This window comes from Crocuta crocuta, unplaced genomic scaffold (genome assembly GCF_008692635.1).
Source record: "Crocuta crocuta isolate KB4526 unplaced genomic scaffold, BGI_CrCroc_1.0 scaffold233, whole genome shotgun sequence".
Classification (NCBI taxonomy): domain Eukaryota; kingdom Metazoa; phylum Chordata; class Mammalia; order Carnivora; family Hyaenidae; genus Crocuta; species Crocuta crocuta.
This window is the reverse complement of record NW_027529526.1, coordinates 5,524,239-5,540,162: the sequence shown is the minus strand read 5'-3', so window position 1 is coordinate 5,540,162 and position 15,924 is coordinate 5,524,239. Positions and strand designations below refer to the sequence as shown.

General features: G+C 39.1%; 1 protein-coding gene across 1 annotated transcript in view; it reads left to right on the top strand.

Annotated features, from left to right (window-relative positions):
- Positions 1-15,924, top strand: part of PDE3B (phosphodiesterase 3B) — a 162,796-nt gene that overhangs the window by 1,191 nt on the left and 145,681 nt on the right. Inside the window, exon 2 of the mRNA XM_077761076.1 lies at positions 5-737. Coding sequence (XP_077617202.1) covers positions 5-737 — 733 coding nt within the window. The remainder of the gene's footprint in view (positions 1-4; positions 738-15,924) is intronic.

Below are 15,924 nucleotides of genomic sequence, written 5' to 3'. Positions count from 1 at the left end.
TCCCCTCGCTGGGCGCCCTGGCCGCCTTTGTCCTCGCCCTGCTGCTCGGCTCTGGGCCCGGGCGCTGGGCTGCTGGGGCCGCCCGGCTGCGGACCGTGCTGAGCGTGTGCTCGCACAGCCTCAGCCCCCTGTTCAGCATCGCCTGTGCCTTCTTCTTCCTCACCTGCTTCCTGACCCGGAGCAAGCGGGGCCCCGGGCCGGGCCGGGGCGGCGGCGGCGGCGGCGCCTGGTGGCTGCTGGCGCTGCCAGCCTGCTGCTACCTGGGGGACTTCTTGGCGTGGCAGGCGTGGGCTTGGGCTTGGGGGGCCCCCGCCGCGGCCCAGCACACGCCCCCCGCGGTGGCGGGCAGGTTGTTCTCGGTGCTGAGCTGCGTGGGCTTGCTGACGCTCGCGCACCGGGCCAGGCTCCGCCACGGCATCCTGGTGCTGCTCTTCTCCAGCTTCGTCTGGTGGGTCTCCTTCACCGGGCTCGGGTCGCTGCCCGCCGCCCTCAGGCCGCTGCTCGCCTGCCTCGTCGGCGACGCCGGCTGCCTGCTCGCCCTGGGCTTGGATCACTTCTTCCAGATCAGGGAAACCCCTCATCATCCTCGCTTGGCCAGTACCGCCGAGGACAAAGTGCCTGTGATCAGACCCCGCAGGAGGTCCAGCTGCGTGTCGTTCGGAGAAACTTCGGCCGGTTACTCCGGTAGTTCCAAGATGTTCAGGAGACCTTCGTTGCCTTGCATTTCCCGAGAACAGGTATGGTCCCAGAAGGCACGGCTTGGTAAGGAAGCGAGCGCGGTTTTAATCGCTTCGATTTCCAGCTTGAGTTAGCGTTCTCGAAAGCAAGTTAACTTCCAGGGTGGGGGGTAAAAACAAAGTTTTGTTCTGGAAAGAAATCCTAAATTACAGGAAGCTTTGTAAACATGCAGAAGTACCTTTTATCTTGGAATAGAAATGAAATCGCAGACTGGCCGTATTGCAACTTTTAAGGACTTTGTTCTTGCCTTAGATGAGTTCTTAGAGGAATGAGGTGAGTTATTTGCGGTTTAATAGATCGAGGACTGCCACTTTGGCACACACTGAATTATGTCTTTTTGGCGCTGTTTGTCTGCTGCTGGTGTAATGGTGGTACCTTCACCATTATATGCATTATCTATGCATGATAACCATTATCCATTATCCATTCATAACATGCAGCCATTAGATTGAATACATGTGTGTATATATATATAAATTTTAGTCAGTGTGGTTTCATTCTTAATAATCGAGAGGAAGAATTCGAGATCATAATGTACAGGGATGAGCTCTTGAACTGAGTCTTGTTAGTGTAGATGGAAAGATTGTTGGGAATAGTTTTTTTGTTGTTGTTGTTGGGAATANAAGGCCATCATAATCTTTTACAGGCTAACTCATGGTTGTGTGTATTTGTTGCATAATTAGGAGAATGTTGTAACAATATAACCTTTAAACTTGGTAATGTCTGGAAAGATGCCAGAAGTATTTCCATTCTGGTCCCCACCCCCAACCCCCACTTCAGGTTGACATGTTCTTGTTTTTTAAAGGAATTGAAATCATCCTCAGGGGAGAGTTTTCTCTTTATGTAGTTTTGAGAAATCTTGTTCTACATTACCAAGAAATCAGCAAATATTGTTGCTACTCATTGAACATTTGCTAGGTGCAAAATGTTACATTCATTGTTCCAAATCCTCACAGAAGCTCTGTAGGGTAGATGTCATCCTCAATTTAGAGATGAGTAAATTGAGGCTTATAGAAGTTACCCAGCTGGGAACATCCGGTAAGTGGCAGTGCTGGGACTTGAACCTAGACCTTTCAGTTTTCAATGCTGTTTTCTAAGCAACTAGAAAGATGAGTGTAGAGGTTTTAAGTAGGAGATTAGGAGTCTATACCGTTGGTTTTCAGGCTTTTTGACCCGTGATATGTTTTACACTGGGACCTAGTGTATTTGAAGCAGAAGTTTCTTATTCTTACTATGTCTGATGTTCTCTCTTCTTAATATTATCTTCAAGCTACTACGTTAATTTTATGTTTTACACTGATCTGAAGGGTTCAAAAATGAGACCACACTTTGCTTTCTTGAACAGTGTTCTCAGAGGCCACTTTTGTGGTCTGTACTTACTAGGCCACATGCTGGAATGAATTGTTCAAAAAGTGTTATGCCTTTTGTTTTCTAAGTTTACAGCCAGTGATAGTAGGCAATGCTTAGAAAGATGTGTGTCAGGAGAAAACCTGTTGGGAGAGAAGCTGCAGAGGAAAGTCATACCAGCTCATTTCACAGGCTAGACTGGCAGTTGGCTGGACCATATGTGAATAGATTGCATTTTTAACACCGGAAAAGTGTTTTAGCAATCTCATCACATTTGTAAACAATTTTCCTGCACTTAATAGTGTTACACTGTAAGGTATTTTAATTGTAATCTGTTGGTATAGTCAATTATGGCCTTTCTCTTGTAAATTGAAGATTCCTGGTCTTAATCCTAGTCTGGTCCTCTTTCCATAACGGTAGCCTTTTTCAGCCTTCAGCTAGGTGCAGTGGAGTTGTTATTGCTAGGTTGCTTCATTTATTATTTGTATTAGAGGAAAATACAATTTCACTTTTACAAAGGGCGTATTTTCTTATTTCAGAAAACTCGTGTTCACATTCCCTTATGCATAGGAACCATTTTTGGGGTCTTAAATATATGAGGTTAACTCAAGGGTTTATACAGGGCTATTTAACATTCAGTGTCATAAAATAGTACTATTTTGGCATTACTAGAAATTACTAGATATTTTTAATTTAGCAAAGATTGTAATAACATTCATTTTTACTTATGCTAAATTCCTGAAGTTTACCAGTGGGTCTGTGGCTTTTGTTTGCATGTTTATTAGGTTAAACTGTTTGCTAAGGGGAAATTAGTACTTTCATGGAAGTAAAAGATGGAGAGATTTTTTTCTAATTTTCGAAGTGGTGAACTTTGTATGTGACAATTGTGAAGTCACCTTTTTGTTTTGGAAAGTGAAGGAAGGCAAAAGATTTTGGGTAGAACTTCATACAGGGGGAAATGCCCTGAATTCATAGGCAGAGGGTCAAGGGTTAAGTCGTGGCTCTACTGTGTGATCTTGGATAAGTGAGTGAATCTTTCTGAGTCTCAGTATCCTGTCAAGTTAAGGGACCCCAGATTAATTCTGTAGTACCTTTCAGTTCTAGAATCCACTTCTTTTAGTATGGTATAAATAAAAGTATAACTGAAACATCACATATTAGTAGTTCTTGAAGTTTTACTTAAATGTTGAATGTTGATACTAATAAGCTATATTTTCTAATTGGAAAAGATGAACAAATATTCTATATTTTGAATAGAAAACTTTAAAAAATTATGTGGATTCATTTTTGGATTGGTAACAAAATTATGATACTTTCATTTCTTTAAGAATTTAAATGTTTTTATGAATATCTTTGAAAAACAATTGAAAACTCATACAAACGTTTTTAATTGTGTCAGAGTGTATTTAAAATAATTTTTAACTTTTGTTAGGTACGATGTTGAAAATTAATGGCATATATTTGTAAGACACTTGATTTTCATAATTAGATTGGTAGTATTGGATGTAAATGATGTGTATGCGTCATTTCTTAGCTAAGGGTTTTTGCTGTGTTTAGCAAAGCATTTAGAGATTTAAAGTTTAAATCTAGTTACTGCTGACTGTGTTCTCTCTCGGGTTAATAGGAAGAAGCACTCAGTTTGTAGTGCATTCGCCAGCAGTCAGCTGAAACTAATAGGAAGCTAAAAGAAAAAAAAAATCAGTTGTGTACATAGAAGCATTGACCAGAATTCAACAAACTACATATCTATGCCATTTTAATTGTATATTCTACAATGTAGTTTTCAGCTTTTCAACCAGATCATTTGGTGTGTGATAGACTGGGTAAATACGAGGTTTTGAAAGGTGTAAGTTACTGTGTGAGATATTTTTCTATAACCTAAAATGCTAAGTGCTTTCTAAATGGTTAGGTAAATATTTAAAAGTTCTGTGGCCTTAAAGCCCATAAATATTATTTAAAGTGTTAATTTTATGTGAAAGAGATATACACATGTAGTCTGAATGCTTTTTAAAAAAGACTTTAAAGTTTAAATGATTATTTACCCCCTTAAGGAATTTGCAAGGGAAACCTCACAATGAATTTCTTTACTCATACTGTAGTATTTGGGAAATTTATTTTATGGTTTTAATGAGTGAGCATTTTATTCTCATTTTATGTTAATATTTTTGTAGTAAAATAGAAATCTATGTAATAATTTTATGTTCTATTTTGTAAATATGTCCTCTACTGTCAGAGTTATCTTTCAAAATCACAGATTTAATCAGATCACTCATTCTTATAAATCTCTTAGACTTTTCTTTGTTCACAGGATAAAGTTCATGCTCTTGACCCTTGCCCACAAAGTCCTTTATAGCCTGCTTTTAGCCTTTTGTTTGTTTTGTTTTTTAAAAAGCCACCTGGGATTTATGGAACACCCCTTCCTCACATCCATCCTTGGCTCTAGCTGTTTGAGGACTAGCTTATTTTTATTGACTTGTGGGCTTTTCTCTTCTGCTTCTATCATTCACACTGGTTAAAATCTCCTTTAAGAAACACATACGATTGAGAATCTTTAGAAAGTACAGTGATACTCAAATTAATGTATAAGCGGAGGACAGAGCTCCATTACAGCAGAGTTGGCCATGTATAAAAATAAATCACATGAAGCAGTGAGGACATCAGATAGAATATTTTCATTATATCGTATGAAATAGTAAAATCTCCATAGTTTATGTTTTTCCACACTGAGTGAAAGGTAAATAGGGTCAGCCATGAGTAAAACCGTATAAGTTTGTTTTCATTGTCTTCTGACTTTTTATCCTCCTCAGTGGCAGGCCATTCTTATTCTCTTTCCTTATTCCCAATTACCATATCAGCCCATTGTCCTAGCATATTTTCCTCCTTTCCTATACCCCTCTCTAAAGGAAGAACAGACTATATTTGCTGAATAAGTTTATTTGAACATGAGTATGTTTGTATAGCTATAGAAGATATTTAGAATTTGTCTAATTGAAATATCATTTTTTTAAAGTTTATTTTGAGAGAGAGCTTGGGTACATGCATGAGCTTGGAGGAGGGGCAGAAAGAGAGAGAGAGAGAGAGATTGAGAGAGGGAGGGAGGGAAAGGGAGAATCCCAAGTAGGCTTTGTAGTGGCAGTGCTGAGCCTGATTCCAGGCAAAATCTCATGAACTGTGAGATCATAACCTGAGAAATCAAGAGTCATACACTTAACTGACTGAGCCACCCAGGTGCCCCAGGAAAGAAATTCAACTCCAGAGAGATAATATCGTCTCTAGGTTATGCTGTGAAATATTGGGACACAGGGACTAGAGCCTAGGTCTGTATTTTCCATAAAGAGTGACTGCATTCATAGTTTTCCAAGGCTGTCTTTAATGTTGCCAGCTATCTCCAATTATGTGATAAATATTATCCTTGGTTAAAAGAGGTGGGTGGGGTGGGGAGTGATGGGAGAGAGAGGAGTGAGAGATGGGAGAGAGAGAGGAGTGAGAGATAAGAGAGACTCTTGATCGTATAGTTTATATTGACCTTGAAGACACACTTGATACTCGACGTGGTTGTCTCAGGGTGACTTGTGGAATGCAGTTGGTTTCAAACTCAAGTGCCTTCAGAGGGCCAGCCACATAATGCATTTATGTTATATGTTGAGGAAGGAGGGGAGGGTAAGAAGAATGGAAGTGAACTGACTATTGCCTACTTTGCCTAAGGGCTTTCCATTTAAACAAAACAAACTGAAAGCCTATGTCAGCCAAGCAAAACTTTAAGAGAGCTGAGTTGTGTCTGAGTCTTTCTGACAGTTTGTAACATTGTTCACTTTATTATATACAAGTTGATCCTTGTTTATTTAAGTGATTGCTGGAAGCGTGTTCCTAAAACGTGGGCACAGCAGTATATTTCCCACTGTCTTTTTCTTTTGCAATCTAAAACTTTCCCTCTAGTATGGATACCTAGCAGATATCTTATCTTTATAAGATAAAGATCTTTATCCCTTCTCCATCCTTAGAGGTGTTGTTTGACTACTTCTTCCCTAGATTTCATACAACTTTCATCCAGGGTTTTTTACATTTATTTAGTTAGCACTTAAATTTGTAAATGAGAAATGCCATACGTGAAAGACTATACATATGTATATTTTTGTATGGTTTAAAGAGGAAAATAAACCAAACAAAAGCCATGCACTCACCATTCATTTTCTTTAAAGTTCCTCGTTAACCTATTTTGTATCTCCTCCCTGCCCCAGTGGCAACACATCTGTCTATCTACCTACCTATCTATCCTATTCATTCCCTTGCTTAGCTTTACTATTAATCCCCATGAATGTATTCCTTTATTTTTATTTTTTAATGTTTATTTGTTTTTGAGAGAGAGAGAGAGAGGGAGAGAGAGAGAATGAATGAGCAGGCGAGGGATAGAGATAGGGAGACATAGAATCCGAAGCAGGCTCCAGGCTCCTAGCTGTCAGCACACAGCCGGACATGGGGCTCGAACTCCCAACGGGGCTCGCACTCCCAAACTGCGAGATCATGACCTGAGCCGAAGTCAGATACTTAACCCTCTGAGCCCCTCAGGTGGCCCTCCCCAACCATGAATATATTCCTAAGTAAATAATATGTTGAGTATTGTCTACGTCTGAACTTTAAGTAAATAGAATCATGCTGTATGAATTCTTCTATAACCCTTTTTCCTGATGTTTTCTGAGATTCATGTTGATTTGGATAGTTTTAGTTAATTTTTGAGTGCTTTATAGTATTTTATCATATGGACATAGTAAAATTTATTTATCCATTTCACTGTTTGTGGACCCTTGGGTGGTTTTCAGTTTTTTGCTACTATATACAATGCTGCTATGAAAATTCTAAATTTTTTAAAAATGTTTATTTGTTTTTGAGAGAGAAACAAAGTGTGAACAGGGGAGGGGCAGAGAGAGGGAGAAAAATTCTTATAAATATCTCCTGGTGCATGTGTGCATCTAGAGGAAGAATTGGCTGAGTTGCAAGATATGCTCATATTCAGCTAGTATTACTAGGCAGAATAATGGCACCTTGAAGATGTCCCTGTTCTAACCGCTGGAATTTATGATTTTGTTATTTTATATGGCAAAGGGAACTTTGCAGGTGAGATTAAGTTAAGGGCCTTGAAATGGGGCCATCAACCGGGATTGTCTGAGTGGATCCATGTAATTGCAAAGGCCCTTAAAAAAGTGGAAGAGGGAGGAGGAAAAAATGTGACAGAGGCTAAAGGGTTGGAGTAATACAGGGTGAGGAAGACTCCCTTAATCCACCTTTGACTTTGAAATAGGAGTCAAGGAAAGCAGGCAGCCTCTCAAGGCTGAAGGAGACAAGGAAATAGGTTTTTCCCTAGAGCTCCCCGAACAAAATGAATCCCTGCCAACACCTTGATTTTAGCTCAGTCAGACCAACCTGACCCATAGAGCTGTGAGATGATAAATTTGTGTTGTTTTATACCATTGAGTTAAAAAAATTTTTTTTAACGTTTATTTATTTTTGAGAGACACAGAGAGCGAACATGAGCAGGGAGGGGCAGAGAGAGAGGGAGACACAGAATCTGAAGCAGGCTCCAGGCTCTGAGCTGTCAGCACAGAGCCCGATGTGGGGCTCGAACTCATAGACCACGAAATTATGACCTGAGCTGAGGTCAGAGACTGAGCCACCCAGGCGCCCCTATACCATTGAGTTTTTAATTGTTACAGGAATGTATTACTTTGTAGTAACTGCTGTAGCAGTTTGCATGGGTTGCTGTAACAAAAGTACCACAAACCAGGTGGCTTGAGCCACAAATCCATTGTCTCAGTTCTGGAGCCTAGAAATCCAAGATCAAGGTTTTCCCCGGGGTTGGTTCCTTTGCAAGAGCTCAGAGGGAAAGCCTGCCTGACAGCTTCTGGTGGCTTGCTGGCATTCTTAGGCATTTTTCGGGTTGTAGATGTATTACCCTTAATATTACCTTCATCTTCACATGGCACTTCCTCTGTGTCGCTTCACATGGGTTTCTCTCTGTGCCTGTCTTTGTGTCCCAATTTCCCCTTTTTTGTAATGATCTGAAGTCATATAGGATTAGGGCCCACCCTAATGACTTCTGCGAGAAATCCTTATTTCCAAATAAAGTCACCTTCTGAGATACTGAGAATTAGGATTTCAACTTCTTTTTTGGGAAAACACAATTCAACTCATACAAGTGGCAGTAGGAAACTAAGACACTATGGCCAAGTTGAATGCTTTTTCAAAATGGCTATACCCTTTATACTTTTGCTAGAATTCCCTGAAACCAATGACTCCTGTTTACTGACTTTAATTTTTATTAGTTTTTTTTATTAGTCTAGAGGGTATGAAATGGTATTTCTTTGTGATTTTAATTTGTTATTTCCCTAATTACTAATAAGGTCGAGTACTTTTTATGTTTATGGACTACACTCCTTTTTAAAAAATTTTTTTTAAATGTTTGTTTATTTTTGAGAAAGAGAGACCAAACACAAGTGAAAGAACCGGTAGAGAGAGAGGGAGACACAGAGCCTGAAGCAGGCTCTGGGCTGTCAGCACAGAAACCAATGCAGGGCTTAAACCCACCAACTGTGAGATCATGACCTCAGCTGAAGTAGGACGCTTAACCCACTGAGCCACCCAGGCACCCCTAGACTACATTTCTTATTTGGGGCTTAACTGTTTATGTCTTTTGCTCTTTTTCTCAATAGGTCATGAGTTCTTTATGTTTTCTGGACATTGGACACTAATTATTGATTGAGTTGCAATATCTTCTTTCACTTTTTATGGTATCTTTTGATAACTGAAGTTCCTTTTTTAAAATTTATTAATTTACTTTGAGAGAGAGAGAAAGAGAGAGAGAGAGAGAGAGCAGGGGAAGGGCAGAAAGAGAATCCCAAGCAAGCCTCGTGCTGTCAGTACAGAGCCTGATTCTGGGCTCAAACTTACAAACCCTGAGATCATGACCTGAGCCAAAATCAAGAATTGGATGCTTAAATGACTGAGTCACCCAGGCATTTGATAACTGAAGTTCTTAATGTTGTCAGATTTACCTATCTTTTCCTCTAATGCTAAGACTCCTTTGTGTCTTATTTATGAAAACTTTCCCTATTGGAAGTCATAATATAGATTTGTATATTGTCTTTTTAACGTTTTAAAGTTTTGCCATTCAAATTTTTTTTTTACCCATGCAGAATTGCTTTATATGATCCAATCTCATTTTGTATCCAACGGATGTTGTGTCAACACAATTTATTGAAAAATTTATTCTCTATTTATCAGCATTGCTACTTCTGCCATATATTAAGATAAATGTCTGAAGATTTGGTGTATGTATGAATCTGTATCTGGGCTTTTTTTTTCAATTTTTATTTACTTTTAAAATTTTTTAATATTTATTTATTTTTGAGAGAGAGAGACAGAGCATGCACGGTGGAGGAGCAGAGAGAGGGGAGATACAGAATCCAAAGCAGGCTCCAGGCTCTGAGTTGTCAGCCCAGAGCCAGACATGGGGCTTGAACTCAAAAACAGCGAGATCATGACCTGAGCCGAATTTGGACACATAACCAACTGAGTCACCCAGGCACCCCTCTGGGCTCTTTATTAAGTTACGTTGGTTAGTTTATGCACTCTGTGTTTATACCACACTGTCTTTAAAAAAAAATTTTTTTTTTACGTTTTATTTCTGAGAGAGAGAGAGACAGACAGATAGCATGAACAGGGAAGGGTCAGAGAGAGAGGGAGACACAGAATCTGAAACAGGCTCTAGGCTCTGGGCTAGCTGTCAGCACAGAGCCTGATGTGGGGCTCAAACCCACGAACTGTGAGATCATAACCTGAGCCAAAGTCAGATGCTTAACTGACTGAGCCACCCAGGTGCCCCTCAATATAAATTTTAGAATCAGCTTGTCAAGTTTCACAAAAAATCCTGTTGAGATCAGCATTGCAATACATCTTTTGAATAATTTAGAGAAGAATTTGCTTTTGATTGAAATTTTTAAGATATTTTTCTAGGAATTTATGTAACTTTTCAAATAATTTTCTTGATTGATAATAACTTTTTATTATCTGTTTAGTCTGTTCAGCATCTGCATTAATGTCCTGTTTTTCATTTTTTTTATGTTTATTTATTTTTGAGAGAGAGAGTGCATGTATGTGTGTGAGCAGAAGGGAGGGGGGACAGAAGGTCTCAAGTGGATCCTGTGCTGACAGCAGAAAGCTTAATATGGGGCTCGCTTCAGAAACCAGGAGATCATGACCTGAGCCAAATCAGACTTACACGACTGAGCCACCCAGACTCCCCCTCTTTTTCATTTCTAATATCATTTGTATCTTTTTTCTTTGTTTCTTAATTGGCCTTGTAGAAGTTTATTTGCTTTTTAAAAAAAATTTTTTTTGGGGTGGGGAAGAGAGAGAGAGTGAGAGAGAGCGAGCTCACACACATGTATGCAAGTGGATGAGAGGCAGAGACGGAGGGAGAGGGAGAGAATCCCAACAAGCTCTGCTTTGTCAGTGCAAAGCCCAGTGTGGGGCTTGAACATATGATCTGTGAGATCATGACCTGAGCCAAAATCAAGGGGGGGATGCTTAACCAACTGAGTCACCTAGGTGCCTCTATTTGCTTTCTTTTTCAATTAAAAAAACAGTTTTTAATGAGAGAGAGAGAAAGAGAGAGAGAGACAGAGAGTGGGGAGGGAAAGGGGCAGAGAAAGAGGGAGACACAGACTGCAAAACAAGCTCCAGGCTCCAAGCTATCAGGACAGAGCCCAATGCGGGGCTCAAACTCATGAACCAGGGGATCATGACCTGAGCCAAAGTCTGTTGCTTAACCAACTGAGCCACCCAGGCTCCCTGCCTCTATTTGCTTTTTAAACTTTTTTTAAAAAAACCAACTCTTTGGATTGGCAATTATTTTCTATTTTGTTTATGTCAGCTCTTTTATTGTTATTTTTTTCTTTCTTTGAGTTTTTCTTAAAANTTTTCAGATTCTGTATCTCCCTCTCTCTCTGACACTCCCCTGCTCATGCTGTCTCTCTCTGTCTCTCAAAAAAAAATAAAATAAATAAAAATAAAAAAATAAAACATTAAAAACAAACAAACAAAAAACTTAAAACACAAAATCTCAGGGGGTCCTGGGTGGCTCTGTCGGTTGAGCCTCCGACTTTGACTCAGGTCATGAGCTTGCGGTTTGTGAGTTCCAGCCCCGCATCAGCTTGCTGCTCTCAGCATGGAGCCTGCTTCAGATCTTCTGTCCCCCTCTCTCTGTTCCTCTCCTGCTTGAACTCTCTTTCTCAAAAATAAAGCATTAAAATAAAATCTCACTTTAGTTTCCCCCTCATAGTGTGCAATTTGCTTCTCATGTCCATGAGTGCATAGATGGAGAATAGAACTTTTCAAATTGGATAGAATTACCTATCAAAGGAACAATAAAAATTATGCATGAGGGAAAGGACGGTTCAAATGTCTAAAGAGTTAATGTAGGAAAGTAATGAAAAACTAATTTGATCAGAGTTAGCATATATTTGCAAATTGCCTTTTGTATATGCCAGGCCCCCGAGATACCAAGCACAAGGCCTGTATTGCAAGGAGATCAAACTAATGCAGAGAGAAAATGTGAGTAAATAATTACAATTCAATGTGGAAAGTGTTATAGCAGAGGTATAAACAAGGTACTATGGGAACAGTATGGAAGAAACAACTAACACTCTCTAAGAGGAGAGCTGCAAAGCCTTGAAGAAGTAATTAACAATTGACCTTTAATTTTCAAAGAACGTTTCTCCTTGATATAAAATAAGTCAGAAATTATTTCACTACTATGAAAAAATTTCACTCCTATGACTTTAAAAATAATTTTTTAGAATTTATTTTANGCGGGGCTCAAACTCATGAACCAGGGGATCATGACCTGAGCCAAAGTCTGTTGCTTAACCAACTGAGCCACCCAGGCTCCCTGCCTCTATTTGCTTTTTAAACTTTTTTTAAAAAAACCAACTCTTTGGATTGGCAATTATTTTCTATTTTGTTTATGTCAGCTCTTTTATTGTTATTTTTTTCTTTCTTTGAGTTTTTCTTAAAAAAAACATTTTTTAATGTTTATTTTTGAGAGAGAGAGAGACAGAGACAGAGCACAAGCAGGGGAGGGGCAGAGAGAGAGAGAGAGAGAGAGGAAAACACAGAATCTGAAGCAGGGTCCAGGCTCTGAGCTGTCAGTACAGATCCTGACTCAGGGCTGGAACCCACAGACTGCAAGATCATGACCTGAGCTAAAAAGTCAGGTGCTTAACTGACTGAGCCACCCAGGTGCCCCTCTTTGAGTTTATTTTCTTGTTCTTTTTTTGACTTTGTAATTGAGATGTTAAGCCCGTTAATTTTGAGGCTTTTTAGTGTATTCATTTAATATTATACATTTCTCTAAATATTGCTTTAGCTGACTCTCACAAGTTTTGATGTGTAGTATTGTTATTGTTCAGCCCTCAGCATTTTCTAATTTTCATTTTGATTTCCCTTTTGACTATCAAGTTGCTTTGAAATAATACAAATTTGTAATCATACAGGTTTTGTAGTTATTTTATTGTTGTTCTCTGATTTAATTGCCTTGTGGGCAAAGAATGTGGTCTAACATATGATCATCAGTTTTCATGACTGTTTTATGTGCTTGAAAATAATATATATATTTTCAATTTTTAGGTACAATATTTGTTAGCTGTCTGGTAGGTAAAAGTTGTAAAATGTTCTTGTCACATTTTCTGTGTCCTTATTGACTTAACAAATCTTCTTGACCCACCAGTAACTAGGGAGACTATGAAAAATCTTACTGTACTGGGGCACCTGGGTGGCTCAGTCGGTTGAACTTCCTACTATTGATTTCACCCCAGGTCATGATCTCACAGTTCATGAGACCCAGCCACTGTGGGCTCTGTGCTGACAGTGCAGAGACTGCTTAGGGTTCTGTCTCTTCTCTGCTCCTTCCCTGCTTGTGCTCTATTTCTTTCAAAATAAAAAAAATTGGGGCTNGAGATCATGACCTAAGCGAAAGTCGGACGCTTAACCGACTAAGCCACCCAGGCGCCCCTGTTTATACATCTTTCTTCACTCTTAATTTCCCCATCTCTGGTGGTAAGGATGCTTTCTACCTTCCTGGCACTGGGAGAAGTACCTTTCATAGTGGAGATTTAGCTCTTGCTTTTGAGAGTGCGGGAGACAAAGNAAATACTACGATGAGTGTGGTTATCATCTATCACTATACAAAGTTATTATAGTATTATTGATTGTATTTTCTATGCTAATTCAGAGTAATCAGCATGCCAAAGTGGCAAATTTGGGGATGGCATATTCTGCTCTTCTTTAGTAGGAATTCTGAGAGGGGAGCACACACTAAAACTAGCTTTCATTAGAAGAGTTTCTCGCCATCCTTAGAGACTTTGAACGCTTGCTTCTGTTCAAAGATATGGCCAGGTTCAAGAGACAGAATCTAGAGTCTGTCCAGAGTCAGGAATCTAGAAAGAAACCTTTGCATAAAAGCTGAGACCCCAAAGTGCTACTCCCCCAGTCAAAGGGTAAATGAGAAATAAATATGGCTGTGGATACGAGGTGCCTGTGTTGACTTTGGCACAAGTGAGTTGAGGANTCTAAGAGGAGAGCTGCAAAGCCTTGAAGAAGTAATTAACAATTGACCTTTAATTTTCAAAGAACGTTTCTCCTTGATATAAAATAAGTCAGAAATTATTTCACTACTATGAAAAAATTTCACTCCTATGACTTTAAAAATAATTTTTTAGAATTTATTTTATTTTTTTAAAAATATAATTTATTGTCAAGTTGGCTAACATACAGTGTGCTCTTGGTTTTAGGGATAGATTCCGTGATTCATCGCTTACATCCAACACCTAGTGCTCATCTCAACAAGTGCCCTCTTCAATGCCCATCTCCCACTTTTCTCTCTTTCCTGCCCCTCCCCTCCCCCCCGCCAATCAGCCCTCAGTTTGTTCTCTGTATTAAAGTTATTCTGGTGTGGGAGCACCTGGGTGGCTCAGTAGATTAAACAGCCATCCCTTGGTTTCAGCTCAGGTCATGATCTCATGGCTCATGGGTTCAAGCCCTGCATCGGGCAGGCAGTGGGGAGCCTGCTTGGGAGTCTCTTTCCCTCTCTCTCTGTCTCTAATGTACTTTGTCTGTCTCATGTGCTCTGTCTCTCTTTCAAAATAAATAAATAAACTTAAAAAAAAAGTTATTCCAGCATGATTTCTACCTTATTCCAAGTGTGTATGGAGATAAATACTTCTTGTTAACTAAGAGACTGAAAGTCACAGAAATCATACTCAGTCAAATCAGGCAAGCTGTTCATTTTCAGTGACCAATCAATGCTAATAACTAAAAAAGATGTTTAAGCCATTTATCAGAAATGTCAATATCAGTGGTAAAAGTAATATAGGCAATAAAGCAATGTAACTCAGAATCAGAAAAGAGAGATTATCATAAGATATAATAATTACCAAGTGCTTACTATGTGCCAGTCTTAATAACCCTGTGAAATAAGTATTGGGATTCTGTTTTGCAGCTGCACACTAAAGCAGAAAGGTAAATTAACTAGCCCTAAATCACTTAGCTAGTACATAGAAAATACCATAATATGCTGAGTGCCATTTCCAGTGTAAACAAACCCCTAAGAGCTCTCCCAGCTGAAACAACTAAACTACAGGTTTAAACATTTTATAGAATACTTTTTGAAAGGAATCACTGAATAAGAAAATCTCAGATCCCAAAAAAGAACTGAAGGTAGTGTAAGGTAGAAAACATTTCCTTTCTAGGTTCTTTGGCTGGTCTAATAATTAAATTGATATAAAACAGATTACCAGGAGAAAAAGAAATTTAACTGCATGTATGGGGGGGGTCCCATACAAATATGAAACCCAGAGAAGTGACCAAAGCAGGAATCTTTTATACCCTTCAGACAAANGACCCTCATGTAATTTTTTTTTTTAATGTAAGCCCCCAACTTGGGGCTTGAACTCATGAACGTGAGATCAAGAATTGTATGTTCTACAACTGAATCAGCCAGGTACCCACCCACACCCAGTTTTTTTTTTTTCCCCAGTTGTAGTTGACACACATTGTCACGTTAGTTTCAGATGTACAAACAACATAGTGATTGGTAACTCTGTATGTGCTCACGAGAAGCACAGCCACCTTCTGTCACTGTATAACACTATTACAAATCATTGGCCGTATTTCCTATACTGTACCTTTCAGTGTGACTTATTCATTCCGTAACTGGAAGCAGTTGTCTTTCACTCCCCTTTACCTATTTTACCTATCCTGTAACCTCCTCCCCTCTGGCAGCTAGCAGTTCTCTTTATTTATGGGCCTCTTTCTTCCTTTTTGTTTGTTCATTTGTTTTGTTCTTTAGATTACACATGTAAGTGAAATTATATATGTCTTTCTCCAACTTATTTCACTTAGTGTAATACCTTCTAGGCCCAATCATGTTGTCATACTTCTTTATGTCTGAGTAACATTCGATTTTATACACGTGCCACATTTTCTTTATCCCTTCATCTATCGATGGACACTTAGGTTGCTTCCATATCCTAGCTATTATAAATAATGCTGCACTAAACATAGGGGTGCATATATCTTTTTTAAAAAATATCTTTTNGGGGGGGGTCCCATACAAATATGAAACCCAGAGAAGTGACCAAAGCAGGAATCTTTTATACCCTTCAGACAAAGAAACAATAAATATATGAGAAATTGAGAAGACAAAGAGGTTTGGGGTTGGGGTAGTAAATTGGTGAAGAAGTAACAAGTTTTTGTTTATACATCTTTCTTTTTTAAAGATTTTTTTTT